General features: G+C 40.3%; 1 protein-coding gene across 2 annotated transcripts in view; it reads right to left on the reverse strand.

Annotated features, from left to right (window-relative positions):
- Positions 1-14,395, reverse strand: part of LIN7A (lin-7 homolog A, crumbs cell polarity complex component) — a 46,458-nt gene extending 32,063 nt beyond the window's left edge. Inside the window, exon 1 of one of the 2 annotated variants that reach the window (XM_068190307.1) lies at positions 13,785-14,395. In XM_068190307.1, coding sequence (XP_068046408.1) covers positions 13,785-14,064 — 280 coding nt within the window. In that variant the 5' untranslated portion in view covers positions 14,065-14,395. The remainder of the gene's footprint in view (positions 1-13,784) is intronic. The other variant, XM_068190308.1, reaches the window with a different exon arrangement.
- Positions 14,396-21,806: the final 7,411 nt, after the last annotated feature.

Genomic DNA, 21,806 nt, shown 5'->3' on the forward strand with positions numbered 1-21,806 from the left:
AGAGAATTGGTCTGCAATCTTGAAAATAAATATATTATCCTCTGACTTAAGAGAATATTAGGCAGTTAAATAGTAGCTGCAATGCCATGTAGTATCAGTTGGGTCAAAACAGTAATCATACAGAAACACAGTATTTCTTTACTCTGGTAAGTACTCTAGAATTAAGTTGTTGAGCTGTTCCCAAAGGCAAAATATGGTGACCTCTTGTACTATCAGGGTATTAGAGAACAGGTTTTTCATCTTCTTGAGGTCATTCTGTGCCTCATTCCTTTTAATTCTGGGGACTGTCACAGCATTAGTATGCTGGTTACTAGGAAAAGTAAATGTGCTGCATAAACACCAGCCTTTGATTTCTCAATGAGGTAAAACATCACTACAAATTGACAGCAAGGTATTTGGTAAGTCTCTGAAATACTCACTAGCTTCACCATGGCATTACAGAATAATAATCCTGGAAATCTGCAAGCTCTCTTCTGTTGTGCCTGAAGACCTTTAATCAGGCTGAAGGCGAAGAATTTGCATGACATAAAAGGTCCTTATAATTGCCAGTAATTTTTCATTACTCTAATACTTGCATTCAGGTTCTGGTATTCCTTCAAGCTCATGAGAATACATTCCAGAATTCCTAATGTTATTCTATCAACTTTTTATCATTATTCCACAGGCCTACACAAGATGCTTTATTATATTTAGCAATCTTCTTCAAACACTATCAAATGACAGCAGGTAATCAATGGTTGGGAAATCAAAATTCAGTGGTGATTAGCAAAGTTCATTCATAATTCATAGTCAACAGCCCTAGTACATAGTATCAAAGTATTTATGTGAATTCATGGTTAAAGCACCAGCTTTGGGAAAATTTCAGTGTCTATCTCTGCAAAATGTTTTGTATTACCAGAGTTCTGCTGTCAGCCACTGGTTTACACAACATGGCAAGTCTTACTCTTACAATACCAGACTGTCCAATATGCTTCCATTCACCTCTTTGGTGCCTCGCTATCAGCACAATGCTCTCCTAAATTCAGAGGTCCTTCCATTAACTTAATATATTTATTTAGTCTAATCTGGAGAGTTCAGAAATGTTGAGGGAAAGGGCAGCCTTTTTTCTCATTTAAGTTGATATCTTTGTCTTGCTCCAAATTTCATGCTAGTCAGTAAGCGTAAAGATGTACTTCACCATGGTAAATCACACTCGATGTACAGGGAGCAATGAACTAAACTGTTAGAAAGCAGCAATATTATTTAACACTTCATAGTATGCACCTGTAAGGTATATTCAAATTAATAAGAATAAGCAAGATTAAGCAAGAATTACCAGTGCTTTCACACTTTGGTTTAGATGATATGGGTAGCAGTAACATGTTTAATGCATTGTCACTTTACAGTCCTGCAGTTAAACATTACTCTCTCTCTCTCTATATATATATATATATATAAATAAATAAAAATAACAAAGAACAACTGTACAGAGCTCTCATGACTCATCTTCTGCTGAGGGTTTCAGCTGCTGCACTTTTGACGTAGACATGGACAGCTCAGCGACTCACCCTCAACTCTTGTTAGAGTCAATGAGGAAGAACAGACATTTTGAGGCTACCATTCATCTGTCCTACTTTACATGAAATGAATCATACTCTGGAGTGCCTTGTCCCTTTGTTGACTATAAAGGAAGACTAGATGATTACCTCAGATTTAAATGTCTGCATCCTACATATCAGACATCTACATCAGTATGATGAAACCCACTCTTACTGTCCAGATATATAGAGAAAGACTCGTGCAAATTTATCTCCCTGTGGTCTAGGAGACATCATACCTCAGAAGAGTTACATTTGACAAGAGAAGTGTCATTACAAGGCAGGCCAATGTGGTTTTGATTTAAAGCTTTTTAAAATGCCTTAACAGATTATTTTATGGACTTTTTTTCTTCTTAATGTATGAGAAAAAATCAGGAAGCCATGAGCTATAACTGAGTATATGTCTGTCTATCTCTTTTGCCTGATGTGAGATGATTCCCCTCAAAAACATTAATGGTATATCCCCATGAGTTTCTACATACATTCCCCCAATGCCTGGGGCATTGGTGCCTCACTACCATCATGTCACCATAACATCAATGTCATCATTTTCTCTGGCTACTCATCAGACCTTGTTTTAGTCCATATGTTTGAACTGCACTCAGATTTGGCTCTAGCTTCTCAGGCATACCACAGGCACCCAGCTTCTGTGCTTCAGTCCATTTCTCAGATACGGAGCCTGTGATGCAACTGTTGCACAACCCAGGGCAGTGCTATATACCATGAGTTTTTCCAACAGCTTTGGCAGCAACACCTGAACGAGACAGGCTGGTCTGAGACGTCTGAAACATTTTGCAAAGCAACTTACAGAAAGGACACAGTTTATTTGCAGGCAAAGCAGTGCTATCTGTGATCACAGACAGCAAACTGTCTTGAGACCCCCCCAATCCAGCATCCTCAACATCATGAAAGCCATTCAGTGCTATCTTCAGATACTTCAGTCACTTTGGCTGGTTTGGGCAAACACCGACATTGGGAAAATGCTGACATTTCAGGCAAACTGCTCCTGAATACTTTGCTTAGCTCATTCAAATACAACATTCAAAAGGTTCCCTTAAATGAAAAAATATGCTCTCTGTGCTCTCTGAACCTTATGTCTACAATGTTTTAAGAAATCTCACCCTGCTTCTTACTCTACTAAGTTTTGACTAGTGATTTCTGTTCATGTCCTCAGCTAGGGATTTTTGTAGCCTTAACTTAGCAAGAAGGCCATCTGTGAGAACTGTATTTGCTTTACTTTGGTCAATCTTCTTAGCATATTCATTACTGTACATAGATAGATCTAGTCCAATTTTTTCCTTGAAGCCTTCACATGACTAATAAAAGTCATAGAAGCATCTTTGCCAGCAATTTCAGATTTGATTTGCTTGTGCACGTGTGAGATTGATCTGTAGAGTACCTAGAACTATTAAGAGTTCAACAGTTACTTAGAGATAAGTGTCATCATTCTGTCACATCTCCAGTGCTGATTTTTAAAGAAATAGTAATGAATCATAGAACAGTAAAGCAAAAATTAACGGATAATTCAGGGTCATTTCAATAAGATGAGTTTCACCGGCTTAATTCAAGGCCTGAAGAGCAATAATGCAATTATAATTTATAATGATGAGCATTTAAAATGAACTTTAAAGCCTAATAATTTTTAAACACTGATATAATTTTTCTTCTTCCAAATTATTAGCTTCATTCCAATTTCTAAAGCAATCAGGAAGAGGTGCATAAGTATGAGTTTGAAAATTTTCACCAGAAGATTTTGCCATCTGTGAGAAAGATGAAATTGCAGCTACAACAACCCTTTACATTTGACAACTCCCACTGCTTTGTATAGAAGACATTGAACATAGCATCAGTGTAAAAATAAGATATCAAATTATCCTTTAAGAGAAAAGATCAAAACATAAAGCTGAAAATGCAAAGAACAGAAGAGCATTGAAAACTATGGTATTTTCTAATGCAGTACTTATAACAAAATCTTGTGATTTTCCCCCTAAATTAGCTGTAGAGCAGAGGGAAAGGAAGGTAAGGTTACTTTTTTTAAAAGGTAAAATTTCTTCTCTTCATACGTGGTTTTGACTTCACAATGTTTCATTATACCTGCTCTTTGTGATCATAACTATGATTTATAGTTAGCCTCTCGCTGATGAACAGAACAGTTAAGACATTATTTTGATCCTTTTTTTTGACTAGGTACAGCTGGCTACAAATACGTTACAAAAAGACAACAGTTTGTCTTAAAGTTTATTTTGTATTCAAGTAAGTACATATTATTTATATATGGAATATACAAGCATTTATTATTTAACACTTATTTCTTGAAGGAAGCAGGGTATTCTGTAGTTTCTGACTTCATGTTATTTAAATTCTCAATCCTTCTGAAAGCATTTATTTAAAAAATAGAGATCACAGGTGTTTAAAGCAGTTATTTACCTACACAGGACATGTTAAATAATTAAATTCTGTTCAACTTCTGCAAACTGAAGTAACAAAAAAAAATCCTTTGAAGGAAAGCTATAACTTGCTGAGAAATTCAGTATGGTGACTACACCTGGCCTTAATTCATTAAGTTCCTACAAGTTGAACTACGTGAAAGCAAGGAAACTGCCTGCTGCCTTCTGTAGCAAGAAACATCAGGTAAAGTGATGCCTTGATAATTTCACCAGCCTCTCTTCTTCTCTTGATCTCATCATTTGATCTTGTAGGATCAGTTCTGTGTTGGCAGACACCGCTCACAATGAAGCTCCTTTAAATACTAAACACTCTGGACACTTGGCTGGAACATCAAATGTAAACACTTTAGAGGTTCTGATCCCAGATTAGAAGAAAAATAAAGGGTTGATACATTAATATAACCTGAGGACTTGAATGTAATATTTACTTTTGTGTTTTACACCTCAAGTATATAGAGGAAAAATATTCAAATCAGTGAAGGAATTGAAAATTTGACTAAGCTAGAAGCAGAAAACAGAAATTATTACAATAAATAAGCTAGCCTGAACAAAGAAAAACAGAAGGAAAAAACAACACACTTTCCTCTTAGCTAAAATCCATTCTCTTGGTCCCCTGCCTAAGTAAAATCAAGTATTTATATAAACTATGTGAGCATCACAAAACAAAACTATTGGCATATGGGCAACTTCATGCCTTTCCCACAATGCTATTTCAGCGTGTGTTTTTAGTCTGCATCACAGAGATTTCTGTTGGCAGGGAAGAAGACAGGAAGAGGGGAAAAAAAAGGACCCAACAGGTGTCTCACAAAGGGAGGTAGGGTTAACTTAGGGATGCTAATTCTCCTTCACAACAGGCACTGTGTTTGAGCCAAAGCAGTAACTCTCACTTTTTCCCTGCTTGTATGTCATTACCAGAGCCTCCCGCTGCCTCCCCTCAGTTCTTAACTCTCCAGCTAATCTTAGCCTTAAATCTCTTCATGTGATTACCAGAAAGATGAGAAAGATGGCTGTGGGCTACTGGCAAGTGTACATAGTGACTATACAAATTGTCAGTTGAAGTCTAGAATCAGAATTTTATCTGTTTTTCTACATGGTATGAGAGTCTAATGAGACAACAGTGAAATACGTAATTTGTGCAAAACAATGGATGCAACACAATAATTACATACACTTTTAACACTTTATTTGTAGGTTTAGGTAATGAGAAGAGAGCTATATTCTGTCTTAAATTTTAGTGGATTTAACGATACTGTTTTTTGCAGATTGCATCTCTCTAGTACTTGGTTACATCCCTAGTCATTTCTCAGGAAAGGAAAAAAAAAACCTGTTCTTTCAAAGTGTGTAGGTGAAAACTGATAAAAGCAAGAAGAAAGTGGTATAAATAAAATCCTTTGTTAATAAATCCCTGCAAAACGAGGCAGTACAGATTCATTGCTGGCAGATTTCAACAACTGATCACTGTTAGCTTTCAACTTTGAAACAAATATCTTCGAAGAAAGCTGTGACTGTTCAATTGCTGCAGCAATTTACAAACAAAACCTTGAAACAGAAAACCCATGTGAAACACAGAGCTCACTGTCACCTTTACAGTTCTGTTGCTTGGTGTCCTACATGTTGAATGATCCCAATAACTGAAACAGGAGTATTAGAACTCCTCTCAGGTTGCAGCTTGATTTTCCAAGGTATCTACCTAAGATATGAGGGGCACACGCTTTCACGTAATTCTACCCATAGGATGCAAAAGGTGATGTCTAGGAACTCCATAGCTATTACTATCACATTACAAGACTGTCAGGCTACAGAGGAGATCAGGCATACAACCACCTATTTTTCAAATGACTGCTTCATAGACTTGAAAGCCACCACGCCCTCTCAAGTTTCTCTGGTCTGTCTCTGTATATTATCTTTTTGCTACTGTGCTGATTCAGTAAGTACTGATTCACAAAAACACAGCTGCCTAGTCTATTGAAAGGTGAAGAGACAATTATATATCCATTTCTGAGGGCTACGACTGCTGATAATGGCCAAAGTTATCCACCTAATCTGTTTCAAGTACATCCTTCCCCAATGCTTAACTGATTGTAGAGGAATTGATTCCTTGAAGTCTAGGAGATTTACTTTTTCAGAAGACATGCTTGAAATAGAAAATTAAAGAGTTAGTGGATGTGAAGGATTAGTGATTAAACATGGGCTTTTATCAAAAAGAACTAGTAAAATGTAACTTTGGTTTAGGAGAAATAAATTAAGAGCCTATTTTCAGCAAAACTTTTTCTTCTACTATTATTCCTGTTTGAATGGAAACAAAATCAATGCTTTGATGCTCTGTGTATTCATGGATACTTCACTGTTCCATCTTTTAAAAAATAAAGAACAATCATCCTCTGATCTCTTCTTGAGATATGGTATTCTAATAAAAAATTTTTAATCTCTTTTCTCCAATAAAGATTTTTTAATCTCTTTTTTCTTATTAGTAAAGTAGCAGTAGAGTAATAACACATTATGAGAAGCTGTGTGCATTTCCTGGTAGCTTAGCTAAGTTGCATTTGAGAAATCTGAGGTTTATTTAACCACTCCCTTTTGGACCCTGGTAAAACAAGTTCTCAAATACGTACATACATCTCCCTCTTTATTTAACATCTCTAAGATCCAAGCTTGTGACTTATACACAGGAAAACATTTTTATTTTATGCAAATGAGTGTATATGTAAAAATTATCAATCAAATCTTCTCATCTGAATAGAGAATTAACAGTTGAATGCTTCTCATTCAGAGGCTGACTCTTCAGCAAATGTCACAAAAGAAGATTAAGCTGACCAAGATTAACTTTGAAAATGCATGGATTTACACATACATATATAATTCATATTTTTATGATTTATTTTTATTGTTATTTATGTAATTCATAGCACATCAGTAAATATTTTTTTTTTAATGTCAAAAATGCATTATGTAAAACAAATATTTTGTGTGTCTGCCTTCCATGTGATGGAAGGCAGACTCACAAATTTAGAGTTATGTGCTTCAAAACACTAACTGACTTAGCTTGGTCTCCTCTTAAATCCTTCCTTCTCATTATTTGTCTTTCTAACAACTAACAGGAATTAATAATTTTGCCTAATTGATATTTCAAATTCTACTGCATTACCTTCAAGAACAATATTTTGTATTCAAATAACACAGGTCAGACAAAAACTTGTACTTATATTTTTTGCACTTGCATGAGGGTCATCTATGTTTAGAAGAAACGGGCATGTGCATGTCCTGAAACAGCAAACTCAAAGGACAAATAATCCTCTGGAAAAAGCTGATGACTTCACTTACAATTAGTTACATTTTTCAAAAGCTTTCTTTCTGGTAATATCATCAGAGAAGTCCAACTCAAGCAACAGGATGGAATTAAGAAAATTGTTTATTTACAATTACATCAAAAGATTAATACATGTTTCTGAAGCTACAAAAATGTCTCAGACATCGGTATGAAACTGAAATATGTATGACCTAGCACAGGGATGTTATCTAGAAAATAAATTATCTATTTCAACATTATTTGTAAACAGAGAGTATACATTTACAACATAGAAAATAGTATCCCTCATGCCCTCTAAACCCTAATACTCTTGCAGCCTGTTGCAAATGGTGAATCCTGCAACTGTGCAGGTTCTTGTCATAGCAGGTGCTCTTAGAGGGATCAAAAGCAGGATACGTGCGAGTCCACTGTACCATTTTTCTCTATGGAAGATAAATTCAGATACACTAAAATGATTCATTCACTGCTACCATGTCTAAAGAAAATTTTCATCTGGGGAGAGCAGGAAGAATTCAAGATTCCTGCAGTGCCAGCGGTTTTGAAGGTGCCTCACAAACCTGTCCTGACAGCACATCCATCTTCTGCAGATTCTTCCTTCTTATTAGTTACATGTTTCTGAAGGAAACATGACTGAGAATTTAGAGGTTTTTCTCCCCTCTACACTTCACAAAGGCGACTTAATGCTAAAAGCTGCCGTGAGTTGTGCAGCAGATGCTTCCATCTGTCTGCATACAGGTGCAGCTCCCACTTTCCATGTCACCATGCATCACCACGCATCAGTCCTACTCTTCAGGTAGGGCTGAAGGACAAGGCCCTGCCTAGAAGGGGAAGCCCAAACTAAAAGATGTGCTCCTATGGATGCCCAGCTGCCTCAAGCATATCCCATCTTGCAAAGAGCTCCCATGTGCCCCAGCACTTCTTCAGGTGAGGATTCTACAGAGACATTTAAGCTGGACATGTGTATTAAATTTTAAACCCATGTATGTTTACAGCAGTCATGAACATCAGAGGTGACATATATTTGTTTCCATGAGATGACAGAAGGTATTTGTTTCCACTCCAGCTCTAGAGTTCCAGGTGGCACAGCTAAACTACATATCTAACTAACCAATGCTTTAACAGTACAGATTCTCAAAGTGTCTCTGTCAACAACCACAAACCAGTCTCAATCCACTTACCTTAATCCATCCTTTCAGAAAAATTCATTAAAAAACATCAAATGGTAACATTGATGTAAAAAACCCCAAGCATTTTAGCCTGAAACTAGAATTGTCACTTTTCTTTCTATCCCTACAAACATTAGTGTTTTTTTTTTTTTTTTTTTCTTGGAAGAATGAATTTGGTTATTTATGTGTCCTCAGTTGGCACATCAAGAGGAGAAATGTTAGACTTGAAGTGTATGGCACTTGCAGAAGGATTTTTCAATTTTAGCATGCTAAACTGAAGAGCAAGAGAAGACATCCCCATGACAGACAGGCAGCCAGGCAGGGAACAACAGCACATCACTTAGCACTGCTCCACGGGGCTTCACCCTGTGCAAAAGAGATCTGGCTTTATGCCGCTCCCCTGTCAAGAACTGTGTTTCACACCTGATGAATCTGATTTTCTCTTCCTGATGAGTATGTTTTATCTTTTTTCCAAGATAATATACATTATAATAATATATGCACAGCCTGATGCAACTTATGTTTGATACAATTTCTGCTGTATATGGGCACAGATGGGGAAGAAATCCCCAATTCTGTAGGCTATGAGGATGTAGTGAGAAGAAAAATGTAGTGAGAAGAAAAATGACAAGAGATGAAGAGAAAGGTACTTACTTAGGTACTTACATAGGTACTTACTTCTTCAGCAAGTACCTATGTTTATTAATGGTCAGGTGCCATCTGCTACCACATCTGAAGTTTGTCTAACAGTTGATGACTATTCCAAGCTCATTCACATTCTTATTTCTTGTCACTGAACATGGTCCTTTATAACGGATTTTCAGGAAGTTTTGGGACACCCACTCCACTGGAAAAGTATTTGCTTGAATTTGTAAAAAAACCCCAGAACTCAGTTATGCATTACAGCCAAACAGCAAGAAATCCTTCCATTTCCAAGGCTGTATTTGAAATCAAGAGAAATTTGCCAATCAATAGCCAATAGCTATGACCTTACTATGAAACTTCACAGGGATTAAAGTACCAGCATTGTATATTCAGACTATTCAAATTTCTTCTTTTACCCTCAGTCACATTAAGAAGTGAAACCATCAGTGACATGAATAGCAATTATATAGGGAAAAACATAGTAGGACATGGATTATTATCAAAAGGCAGTTGAAAGTCCCCCTTCATATGAAAAGATATTTCCTTGTTCTTTATCAGAAGGTGGTCTTTGTACAGGCTAGTTGTACATTTTCAAAAACAAGAATGTGCCCTTTTAGAGCTGCCATTTTCATGATCCTATTCAGAGGAACTGGGACTGAGATTTTGCAGCAGTTTGTGAAAATACATGGTCAGTTTTCTTTTGAAGTAATTTTCATCTTGTAAGGAAGAATACAAGTAAAATTTGAATTGAGTGTTATGAAAAATATGTCCGACATTGAGTCAAACAAAAAAGTTCAGACAGAGATGAACATCTATAATGCATAGCTAGAAAGATGCCTCCTTGCATTTGCAGGCTTCCTTATGACCGCTCCTTAAATGTGTGCCAAGGGAAGCAAAGAAATCTATTCCCTTCTAACATATTTCCAGGAGGGCAATGGTACTTCTAGAAAATACTTTCATCAGACTGTTCTAAAACAGTCTAAGTGATCCCACCCACAACAAGCTTGCTTTAATTTCTCATTGCTTAGAACGTGTACCTGCAGCATGCAGGAATTCACATGAGGTTTTCATATAATCATGAGGAGGCTAAACTGGCATCCCCCACATGGAGAAAAGCAGAACATTGTTGCTGGATGTGTATGCTGCAGACATTTGAGAGAACGTCAGGCTGGTGAGGTGCTAGAGTCACTGGACAGCAGAAGAACCCAGGATTAGAGCAGGAAATTGGGTTGCTGAGCTGTGAAAATGAATAAAGATTAAGGGCAATGCACAGAGCAATGGAGTTAACTGCACCAGGGCTTTGAGAAGAACAAGGCAATAGAAGTCAGCATGCAAGGAAGACCTGGGGCTCTGGATAATAAAAGGAAAGACTATGTTGGTCATGGGGTAGGATGAAGCAATGGCTCTCTGGAAGACAAAGAACATTGAGAAGAGAAGTAAAGGCAGTAAAAAGTGATGAGAGGTATGCCAATACAAAGAAATACTGTTGGAAAATGCCAACTAACTGCAATCAGAGCTGTCTGTAACCAGTGTCAACAAAGTTCTTACTGAAGACATGTGGAAGAAGTGAGAAGGAACTGCATAGGTGTTTTTAAACATTTCTCTTTTGGACTTAAGTAACCATTTTGGGTTTTTAATGGAGGTAAATTAAGCTGGGAATGTACTTAAAAATCCATAACCTTGAACATAAAATAAAAAGAAAAAATATCCCAAGTTTGCTTTCTTTTACTTGTCATTTTATGGAAGACATTATTGTAATTTTGTCTCAACCTGAAACAAGGTATAGCTCCCTATAGCTTGAAGGGTTAAGCTTTGAATCTGCCTGGAAAATTCCACCAGTTAGCTCTCATGGACACTGGAGATTACTGATGGGGTGCTATTGATTCAGGGTGTAAGACATTTGCAATAAAGGTAGGAAGGGAGCACTTTCTCCAAGAGAACTCACTTGGCTGTTGGAAGACACCCAGCAGGCACTTTCCTCTTCCAAAACTCCCAAATGCTAGGGCCACCTTCCCCTAAGTGGTACCACTCCTCACTACAATGCCTTAGGTTTCCTTCCTTTAACAGTTGCTGATTTCTTCTCCTCCTCCCAACAGAGCACCACGCAAAGGTCAGGCAAAAGCCTTAGAGATTAAATTGTAAGTGATTAAAATTTCCATTATTTTGTGAACTTGTTCTACATATTAAAGAGCCCTAATGGAACTTGCACACATTTGTGCAGGTAGAAAGGCATATGATGATAGGAATTAAGGAAATTAATTCCTGTGCTTTGGACTGAAGTAATTTTCCAGAATATAATTGGCTTTCAATCATTCACACACACCATGCCCTTCACCTTTAAATGGTAATTCATTTTACCATACAGGTTTCGAATGCCATTTACATCAGGCTTTAAGAAAGCTCCCATCTATGTACTAGAATACAGTCAATATATTTTTTCCAGGAGGAGACCATGTCAGAGTGTAATTCAGATTTCTAATGTATCTATCCTTATGATGTTTTACCAGTGTCAGTGACCCATAGCAAGGAGGAATGCAGAACACTTCTTGGACAGAGATCAAGCAGCAATTCCCTCAGAAACACAAGAGTAACAATACTACCTCTCCTGAAACACTCCCTGTTTTCTTGCTGTGCTGAGTATCCTGTGGGACATGGTGAACTGGATATGAGGGTACAAGGCTTTTAAGGGACTTTTAAGATCACAGCAGAGAAGTACAAGGCATAGTGACAGTAAACATGGCTCATCTGCTTTAACCAAAGTAATAGGAATCTAGAAAATCTCACTATGTAGAACTTTCCCTCTCCCATGACTGTGAAAGAAACACTACAGAGGAAATATTTGGAAGCAATGGTGTGGTCTAGTTGCCTCTGGAGTTGCTTCAGCCCATCCTTTACAGTTGATGCAGCAGCATGTTACAAGTGATGAAGTGTATCCCTCTGAAGAAATGGCCTTCTGCAGTCCAGGCACACTATTTAAATCTATTTCCTCTTGCCTGTGTTTTTGTTTTGCACATCACAACCTATCATTCTGTGATGTTTTATCTCACTCACACTAATACCAGCCGTGGCTGACAACCAGGAAGACTGTAGCACTGGCACGCCTGCCAAATGGTTAGGCATATCCTGGACACAGACAACAGATGCTTATATTTAAATTAGAACTAATTTGCATTTTTGTGTATTGTGGAATTTTTAAAGCATCGTTTTCCAAAAAGGGATGCATAATTCTGAAATAGTAGTATTTCCTTTGAAAAGTCAGGTTTGCTAATGGATTGCCATCTGTTCAACCCTTTGCCAGAAAGTAGATTTGTCCTGCTTACTGAAAACAGTATTAGGGTGAAACTGTAGATTACACAATGGATTTCTGAGCAGTTTAATTTAAAGTGCAGACTAACACTTTGCTATTTCAGTAAAAATGACTTTAGCTTCTCTCTTTCTACTAATGCTGGAATCTAAGTGGAGTACTTTGTGGGCTGTTTGGCTCCCAGTTGGATTCTAGAAAAGGTGTCTATCTCTCCTTTACAATATTGAAACTGAGTTTGTGTTTCATTTGCATAGGATTCACAGAAAAAAAAAAATCTCCATCTTACTTCAACAATTCATCTTAATTCTTTGGAAAAAAACCCCAAACATTTAAAACAGCAAGGCGCTGGCCTCAATTATTCTTTCAAGAGTACAAGATTTATAGGGACTGGGAGCCTCTTGAAACCACTGGATGCAAGTGAGGAAGGAGGACACCTCGGCAATTCAGAATGCCGTACTGGGAGCGGTAGGAGCAAAGTTGCTCTCCCTTGTAACCCATAGAAATCGAATGAAGTTTCTGGTGAACCGTGTTACGGGAACAACTGCACTGATAGGGAATGAGGTTCAATTTTTACAGCCTAAAGGCAAAAGTTTAACTGTAAACTTCGAGGTTTCAGCACCCTCTTATGCTACCTGTGTAAGCTTAATACTGACACAGCCTCAAGGCTACCCAAACACTAACGCTCTCCCTACCCGGACCGCGCAGCTGTCTAAGGGAATACGCAGAACCGATCTTCTGCATGCGAACGGACAAGTTGCAGTCACGGATCCCTTCCCCGCACACCCCCGCGCAAGCCCCCAAAAAGCCGTATTTTGCCGGCAAACGACGCTCTCGTCGAGAGGTTCGTGCTCCCGACCCGCAGCCGGAGCGGCGCTGCCCCGCCACCGAGCATCCCCCGCCGAGCCACCTGCGGGGGTGGCGACGCGGGGCCTCGGCGCGGAGCCACGGCGGGGGCGCCCACGGGGGAGCCCCGCAGGGCGGGGACGGCGGAGCGGCACCGAGGAGCGCCTCCGGACCGGAGCGCTGACCGCGGAGCCGCCTCCTGCTCTTGCGGCACCGCCGCGCTGCCGGCGGCGGGATACCTGCCCCATCCCGGCCCCTGCCCGCACAAAGTTTTATCTCCTCCGTTTCAGACCTTCTCCCGCCGCTCACCTGAACCCCGCGGAGAGGGGCGTCCCCGCTGCCCACCGCCAGCCCCGGGCACTGCGGGGCCGGAGCACTGCCGCGGCAGCGCCCGCCACGCTGGAGCTGCGGGGGCAGACCCGGCGCTTGCCGCGGTGGCCCCCGGGCAGGGCGGCCGGGGAAGCGGGGCCGGGGAGCCGCGGCAGCCGCGCTTACCTCTGTCCAGCGTGAGCGGCTGGACCGCTGTCAGTGTCGCCATGTCTGCGGCGGGGCTGGAGCCCGAGTGACGCGCGGCTCCGGCACCGGCGTGGAGTGCGGGGAAGGGCGGGGAGGAGGCTGGCAGGGAGAGGGGGCGGAGGAGGAGGGTGGCTCCGTGGGAGGAGGAGGCGAGCGGGGCGGAGAAGGTGCCCAAGGGTGGGCGGCTCATCGCACACGGGCCGCCGCGATGCTGCGGGCGCAGAGCGGCCCGGCGGGGCCCAGCGCGGGCTGCCGGCATCGCTGCGCTGCCGAATCTGGGCCTGGCGAGCGGCCCCGGCTTCACCGGGCTCGCCTCGGGCAAAGACCGGGGTACCGCGGAGATCGCAGCAGCCGGGGCCGTGCGCGGGAGGCGGATCGCTGCCGGTCCCGCCGCCCCGGGGATGCCGCAGCTGCCGGCGGAGGAAGAGAGAGGGGCGAGGGCGGGAGCTCCGCAGCGCCGCGGGGCGGGGAGGACCGGCGCGGCCGGATCCGGCGGCCCGGCCTCGCCTGGGCCGGGGGCGGTGGGCCGGGCCGGGCCCGGGCAGCGTCAGGGGGAGCGGTGTGCCTGGGTGAGGCCCTGCTCCCAAGGCTGCCTGCTGGGAAGGAAGATCCGTGCGCGGAGCCGGGAGAGGCGGTTCCTGCCATTGTGCAGGGCCTTGGATTAAGGGACATATCAGCTAGCCACCCTTTTGGATGGACCGGGGCGTCGGCCTCATCAGTCCAGCCATCCCCTCTTTTCTGCGTGGTATCTGCGGCCGGCCATCCTTCAGAAACCCAGCACACACAGCAGCTCTCCACCGCGAGGGGTTGTCACAGACACGTGGCGGCCGCCTCTTGCAGGTCAGCTACAGCTCCTGTGACCATGGAGGCCTCTGTTAAAAACCATCCACGAAGGTGGAATTTCACTGGAGTTCTGCGAGGTTTATTGGCAGCCTTCTGGTTTTCCTAGCCTTGTCGTCCACAAGAAGAGAAAGGAATGTGGTCAGCTGCCATCCGAGAAAGGTGTGACAAGGTGGCAGATTTCCACTGAGTTTCTGCTGCCTTCCCTTTGGTGGATGATGGTGTAGATAAATACACGATTGAATGAAGAACAGTGTCCTTTTTAACTATTTCCCTGTGTAGCACGTGTGCACCTTAGGCATGTATGGAATGAACTGGGATAAAGGGCAAGGTAGCATGCTTCTCTCCACCATTTTTTCACATACCACAGAGAACTTGAAAGTACAGCAGTTCAAAGTTGCACATGAATAAAAATTTAAAGCAATAGTATATATATATATATATATATAAGCACTAGTATATTTAAAGCACTAAAAATTTAAGCACTAGTATAGAGAATTAGGGAAGATGTGGAAAATTGCCACTTAAACTTTCCAGAGCAGATTAAAAATACATTTTGCTGTTTTAAAATTAGAGGAGTTTACTATACATATGAACCACCCACTTCTGATAAACTGAATTCAGCACAAATATATGTAATTAACAATAAACATTAGCATATTTGGCTATCTTGGCAAGAAAATATTTCAATTTGCTAAAATATCAAAAGTGGAGAAATAGTTCCTGGCAAACAGTTTTTGAAATCAAAATTAACATCAGGATTGTTATTATGCAAATTTTATGTACATAACAGCTGGGTTGACATAAAGTGTAATAGCTCCTTTTAAGTAGTCACGTTACTGTATATTAGATTCGTAGTCACGTTACTGTATATTAGATTCGTAGTCACGTTACTGTATATTAGATTCACAGTCCCAAATGGAGAAGAAGTAAAGATTTGGAACTATAACAACCTAATGTGACAGCATTCAAACAGTTATGACATTTAAAAAAACTTTATTAAAGTTATAGAAGTGTGTTCAAATAAAATCAAGAGAGAGATGGTAAGTAAATTAGCCAAGTAAATATGGATGCCAAGTTGCTTTCCCTCAGGCTTGCTTTCTTAGAGCGCTATCTTACAAACAGATGTTTTGAAACAAAATGCTGTCATAACAATAACTTCTCTACCAATAAATATGTAGTATTAATGCCAAGAGCAGTGTGCCTGTGGAAAGCCGTAAGGTCCTTCTGGGTTTATCTTTTATCTATTGCTGGTCGAATTTTGTGCTTCAAGGACTAATTGGCACTTGGGTAAGGGGCTTGAATAGAAATATTACTGCACTCAAGGAAGATGTAAAGCAGCATTTGCTGAAATTAAACATTTTCTAATCAGCATAGCTGTACAGTTCCCAAGAATGTTTAAGACCTAGATGAGGAATACTTTTAAGCAGTTGAACTTTTGCAGAAAATTGCAGAAGTTGTACAGCTGAAATTAGCAACTGGAGAAAGGAGGTGAATGAGGCAGTAGCTCTTGCTTTGGTAACTCCCAGGAGCAATGGAGGGCACTAATAGCTAAAGTTAGCAGTCAAAAAAAAAAGGAGTACCAGCCAGCCTGCCGTCTTAGAAGGTAAATCTTTTTTGACAGAAACAAGTGGTCTGACTCTCAGTCGTCTTGTTTCCTTGGGCTGTATTGGAGTTTTTAATTCAGTATTGCATGCTGTTTACTGAACCAATGAAATTAGACTGAATTAACAGATTTTGTATCTGCTACATGGACTAGAATGGACTATAAACTAACACTTCTCCAACAGGTAGTCAGTGGTCAGGTGCCAGTGTACAGGGCTGTTGCTAATTAGGCGCCTGTATACATTTTGTGGCTAAATTTTTAAACAAAGTTTCGCTTAAAAAAAAAAATACCTAAAATGTGGTCATAAAGTCTTCCATGGCTATGCTTTTAGATAATACATATTTTATTATATAAAATTAAAAAATTGCCTGAAAGTGGGTAAACCGTGAAAAATGGTGTCCAGAGAGGCTGAGAAAGGACCTGGGCTACCTGTTCTTACTGTGACACTAGCCCAGCTTTAAGCAAGAGATTAGACTGGATATTTTTCGGATCCTTTTCAATTTAAATGATTTGATGGTTCTGTAGTAAACTGTCTAAATTGCTAGTAAGAATTATCTGACTAGCTGGATAAAATTGTTAGATTTTGAAAAAATATGTTTTAATGCTGCTGCAAGCAAGCAATGAAGAACACAATTAATGGTTACTTCAGAACTGGAGATAGTTTTTGGTAGGGATGGTCTTATGTAGCCCATTCAGTGTAAGTTCTTTTTGGGATGTCACCAAAACGACAATGCAGTCCTTGAATATATAAATGAAGAATGGCAAACACAAAGAGGGAAATTACTTTCTTCTGTATGTAGCATCCATAGAGCAACTGACTGGAATACTGTGTCCAGATGTGATGCTTGCCTTTTAAGACAGAAAATCAGTTTTGACATGAGGTCTGAGGACTTTAAACAAAGTTTATCAGAGAAAAGGGATAAGAAGAGAATGAATCACTGTATATAGAAAGACGCATAATATTGGAGGGATTTAAAGTCTTTATAGTCTTATTACATAAGGTGATTCCATGACTGGAAGTTTAACAAACACAACCTTGAGTAAGCTGTGTTGCTCTAGCTATTAGGGTAATATAGGGATCAATTACTTGTGATTGCTTGAAATCTTAACTAAAATCAGAGGTCTGTATAAATGGTTTGCTTTGATCTAACATCTAAAGAAAATACAATGGTGCCGGTATTCAGGAGGTTAGATGAGATAATGAGTGATCTGTTACTCTCATGACTTTTATGACCCTTTGTCTTCCCTCAAGAACTAGTGCTACATGGGCCAGAGAATTATTTCTATGCAGCACAGTGCAATGCAATGTGGAAAAATCCAGCACGACTCTGAAGGCACTCATTGGCTGCCAGAGTAGCATATCTAAGTTTTGTATGGGATAATTCATAGAACATGCAATGATTTTGTGTTGTAAAGGACCTTAAAAATTATCTAGTTCCCCCCCCACCCTTGCCATATTGAGGGTCATCTTCCAGTAAAACTGGTTGCTTAAAACCTCATCCACTCTAGTCTTGAGCACTTCCAGGGATGGAGCATCCCTGTTTCTGGGCCACTTTTTCCCATGTTTGACTACTCTTATAGCCTCATATCTAAACCTTCCCTCTCTGAGTTTGTGCTTTTCACTTCAGCACAACTAAAAGCAAAGATTGCAGGAGTGTTGTAGTGTTGTGAATGCTCAGAAGACTTAGGATTGTTGTCATCATCCAGATATACTTTTTGAGTAGCATCTTGCATCTAAAGGGGAAAGAAACCTTCCATTAAAAAAAAAAAAAATCCATAGGTTATTTTCCATGCAGTTTCCATGGCAGAATTTGCTATTTGAGGAATTCGATGGTTTAACAGCAGCTTGTTTATTGGGCAAAGAGCTGCATTGGTTACTCATAAGAGATGTGATTTAGTTCTTTCTGAGGATTATATGCGTTTCTCACAAGTGCAGTTCATTTTGTCCCAGGAGAGCCATGTCATCTCAAATAATATTTCAGGTGAGCTGGATGCACAGCTGTGTATAGTTCAGTATTTTTCCACTGTACTACCCTCTACCACAGAACTGCACTTCCCTACAGGACTCATTTTACATTCTAATATTGTATAATGGATTACTTTTTGTAGATTCTGCAATTACTGTTTTTTTCCTAAACACTGAAATCAATTAGGCCTTTTTTTCCCCAGTTTTGCTAAAGATTTAATTGAAGTTGACAACAGGGAGAACAGGGTCAAGCTTTGCCAAAATTTGTCTTGGGCTACATTGAAATTCAGGTGGAGGGTCTGCTCTGTCCTGTGAATTTCCACCTATAATCTATAGAATCCTCAAAGTGGATGTAGCCTCTTAAAAAATAATTAGTGTAAAAGCTAAGAAAAGCAAACCTGTTGCTGGTAGGCCTATGTTTGCTGTTGGGGAAAGTAGGTTGTGCCTTGGTAGGTACGGTCCCCCCTTTCTTTTAGGCAGGGAAGCAGTTTAAAAGCAATTATAAATCAGACCTTCAATCTATTACTACCTTTGGATACACGTGAAGTCTGAAACCTGAATCCCTTTTTTACTCTGACTTTACTTATTTTATCTGTTTTAAGAATGAGATTATTACTTTGTCTGTACTGAGGACCTTTGAGAAAAGTGCAAGTTACCCTTTGTGTGACTACAGACATCTTCAGTTAGTTTAATGGCAGTAAAAGCTTCACTGCAAGCACTGAATCTGTAGTGAAAACATGCCCATAATGAACGAACTCACATAGGGTTTTTAGTTATTTGAACAACAGAACAGAAGTATTGATTTGCTCTCCTCAGAGACCAGCATAATGAATTATCCACCTATGGTCTTTGTCTATTAATATACATTTTGGATAGAATTTTTGGATCAATGTGATTTCTTAACAATAAGCTTTTGAATGGGAAAATCCCCAACCTAACAAATAAGTAGACTTGTCCAAAGAAATATATTTACTGATTATGCTTCACTGGGTTTCTCAGTGTTTCCCTCAAAATCTCCCTATACATGGAATGACAGAGAAAGAATGTGTGATTATGAGATAGATACTTACCTATAAAAAATGTGAAACTTCAGAATGCGAAATTTTAAAAAGCTTTAGAATTATCAATTGTGAATTAATAGTGATAGTTACCAGAAGGTGTATAGTTAACTATGGAGGCGTAGAAAAAAAAAAGGAAGTGCAGGGACAAACCACACTTGCATATAATTGCCACAGCTAATTAATTTGGGAGCATGAACAGTGCAACAGATAACATTGTGTATCATAGATATTATCTATCATATATTATATCTATCTTGTATTTCCTGAAACATAGTCCTGTGTTAATTTTCATGGGAGATCAGTGACATTATGATATGCATATGAAAATGGGTAGGACCTTGATTGCAAGGAGTTATTGTAATTAACACTGATTTTAGTATACTCTGTAAGTACCTTTTTGAAGTCATAAAAATTAAAATATGATTAAGAAGCCCTTTTGGGATCTAGAGTGCATTTTCACATTTTAATTGGGAAGTGTAGAAAAGTAAGCTGCTTCTAAAGATGATGTGTGTGTATAGCTGTATGAGTCAGGAGAGGTTTAGGTTGGATAAAGATTTTCACCCAGAGGGTGGTTGGGCACTGGAACAGGCTCCCCAGGGCAGTGGTCACAGCACCAAGCCTGACAGAGTTCAAGAAGTGTTTGAACAACACTCTGGGGTACATGTGTGATTCTTGGGGTGTCCTGTCCAGGAGCTGGACTCGATGGTCCTGAGAGGTCCCTTCCAACTCAGCATATTCTGTGATTCTGTGATTCTGCTTAAATACATCTGGGGACCAGAGTGTCAGGGTGACTGATTATTCTGGTTGAGAATATTACTTTTTCTTCAGAAGGAAAGAGAAACAAGGGGAAATATGGTTGTTGCCTTGGTCTGAGAAGAAATTTGATGGACATCTCCGCACATCCAATCAGCATCACTTCAGAGCCAATCTGTGTGACATTGTGATCTCCTTGGTCACTGTAATGCAGTTGTGTTCACTTGCCAAGTTACTCTATTTCCTTCATCTGCATCCCAGCGGCAAAAACAGCTTCAGGACCTGTGTGGGTTTTAGATGCATACAGATGCTGATATGACTGTGTGTAGTTCCAGTAAACTTGTTTGTTTAGAGGCAGTTTGAAGTACTAGTTCCTGAACTGGAGAGTCTGCAAGATTAGTCTGGCAAACATCTGGGCACACTCTATCTTTGCTGTCATTGCAGTTAATTAGTGTGAGAAAATGTACCTGAGTCAGTTCAGAATCTAATTAAATGGCATATACAATGTTTTCTTCCTGGAAGGCCTTCAGGAAAGCATGTACAGATTTAAGGTTCTTGACTAATTTTTTTTGAGAACTTACTTTTAATATTTGGAAAAAACACTTCCTCTTGGCAGTATACTACAGCCTTGGAGAGGGATTTTTCACAAGGGCATGTCATGATAGGACAAGGGAAAATGGCTTCAACCTGAAAGAGGGCAAGTTTAGAGTAGATATAAGGAAGAATTTCTTAACTGTGAAGGTGGTGAGCCACTGGCACTGGTTGACCAGAAAAGCTGTGGCTGCCCCATCTGGAGTGTTCAAGGCCAGGCTGGATGGGGCTTTGAGAAACCTGATCTAGAGAGAGGTGTCCCTGCCCATGCCTGAGGGGTGGGTGAGGTGGAACCAGGTGAGATAAAAGTCCCTTCCAATCTTTACCGTTCCAAAATTCTATGATTCTATACTAACTAACAATATTATCCAACACATGCTGTTGTTCATCTGCTCATAGCCCTCAGATGGCACCATTCTGGTAAATTTGTTCTTCATTCACATTCAAAGCCATCAGCATTGCTTTCAAATTGACCCATGTTCTTTACCAGGCCAGAGACCAAATTCTCAGTTTTTTTAACTGTAATGACTGCAGCAGTGTTAAATGTTTACTGTTGGGATTAACACCAGGTCGTGGGGGTCTTCTGCCCTGGTCTCTCCACAGCCACTGATGATGAACAAAGCTCATCTTAGCAGCACTCTTGTCACATCAGCAGCTGTCATCAAACAATGAGCCTCCAGTTTTTCTCCATGTCTGTTTTAGTGCCTGCCCTGATGGTCTAGACTCTCACCTGGGCAGTGCTTCAATGAGCCTGTAAGTTCTTCATACTGAAGCTGTGTTTGATGGTCCCATCTCTCTGCACTGGCGCAAGAAACCACCTTTATTGCATGGCTTTGCCTGGCCAAGCAAATTCCCTTCAATGAATTTGGAATAGAATTAATAGTGCTTGACAAGCAGCCCTTGGAGGCAATGGATCTGAGCATAGTGACTGCTGGGTAGTTGCCAGCTTGCTCCTGATAATTGATGTGAAGGTGTGGACATAGTGACCAGCTCAGGTTTTTACCTTGTGATCTGTTCCCTGCAGAGACACAGCAATGTAAGAGTGTCCCCAACCAAGGCCTTCTGCTTTACCAGAGGGTGAGGTGGTAGGGTGAGAAATCATCAGAGAAAAACCATGTCCTGGCTTGATTCTACTCAGCTTAGTTTTTCTGAGTCCAGTTTTGTCCTTTGGTTTCATTAATACT

This window comes from Anomalospiza imberbis, chromosome 5 (assembly GCF_031753505.1).
Source record: "Anomalospiza imberbis isolate Cuckoo-Finch-1a 21T00152 chromosome 5, ASM3175350v1, whole genome shotgun sequence".
NCBI lineage: Eukaryota > Metazoa > Chordata > Aves > Passeriformes > Viduidae > Anomalospiza > Anomalospiza imberbis.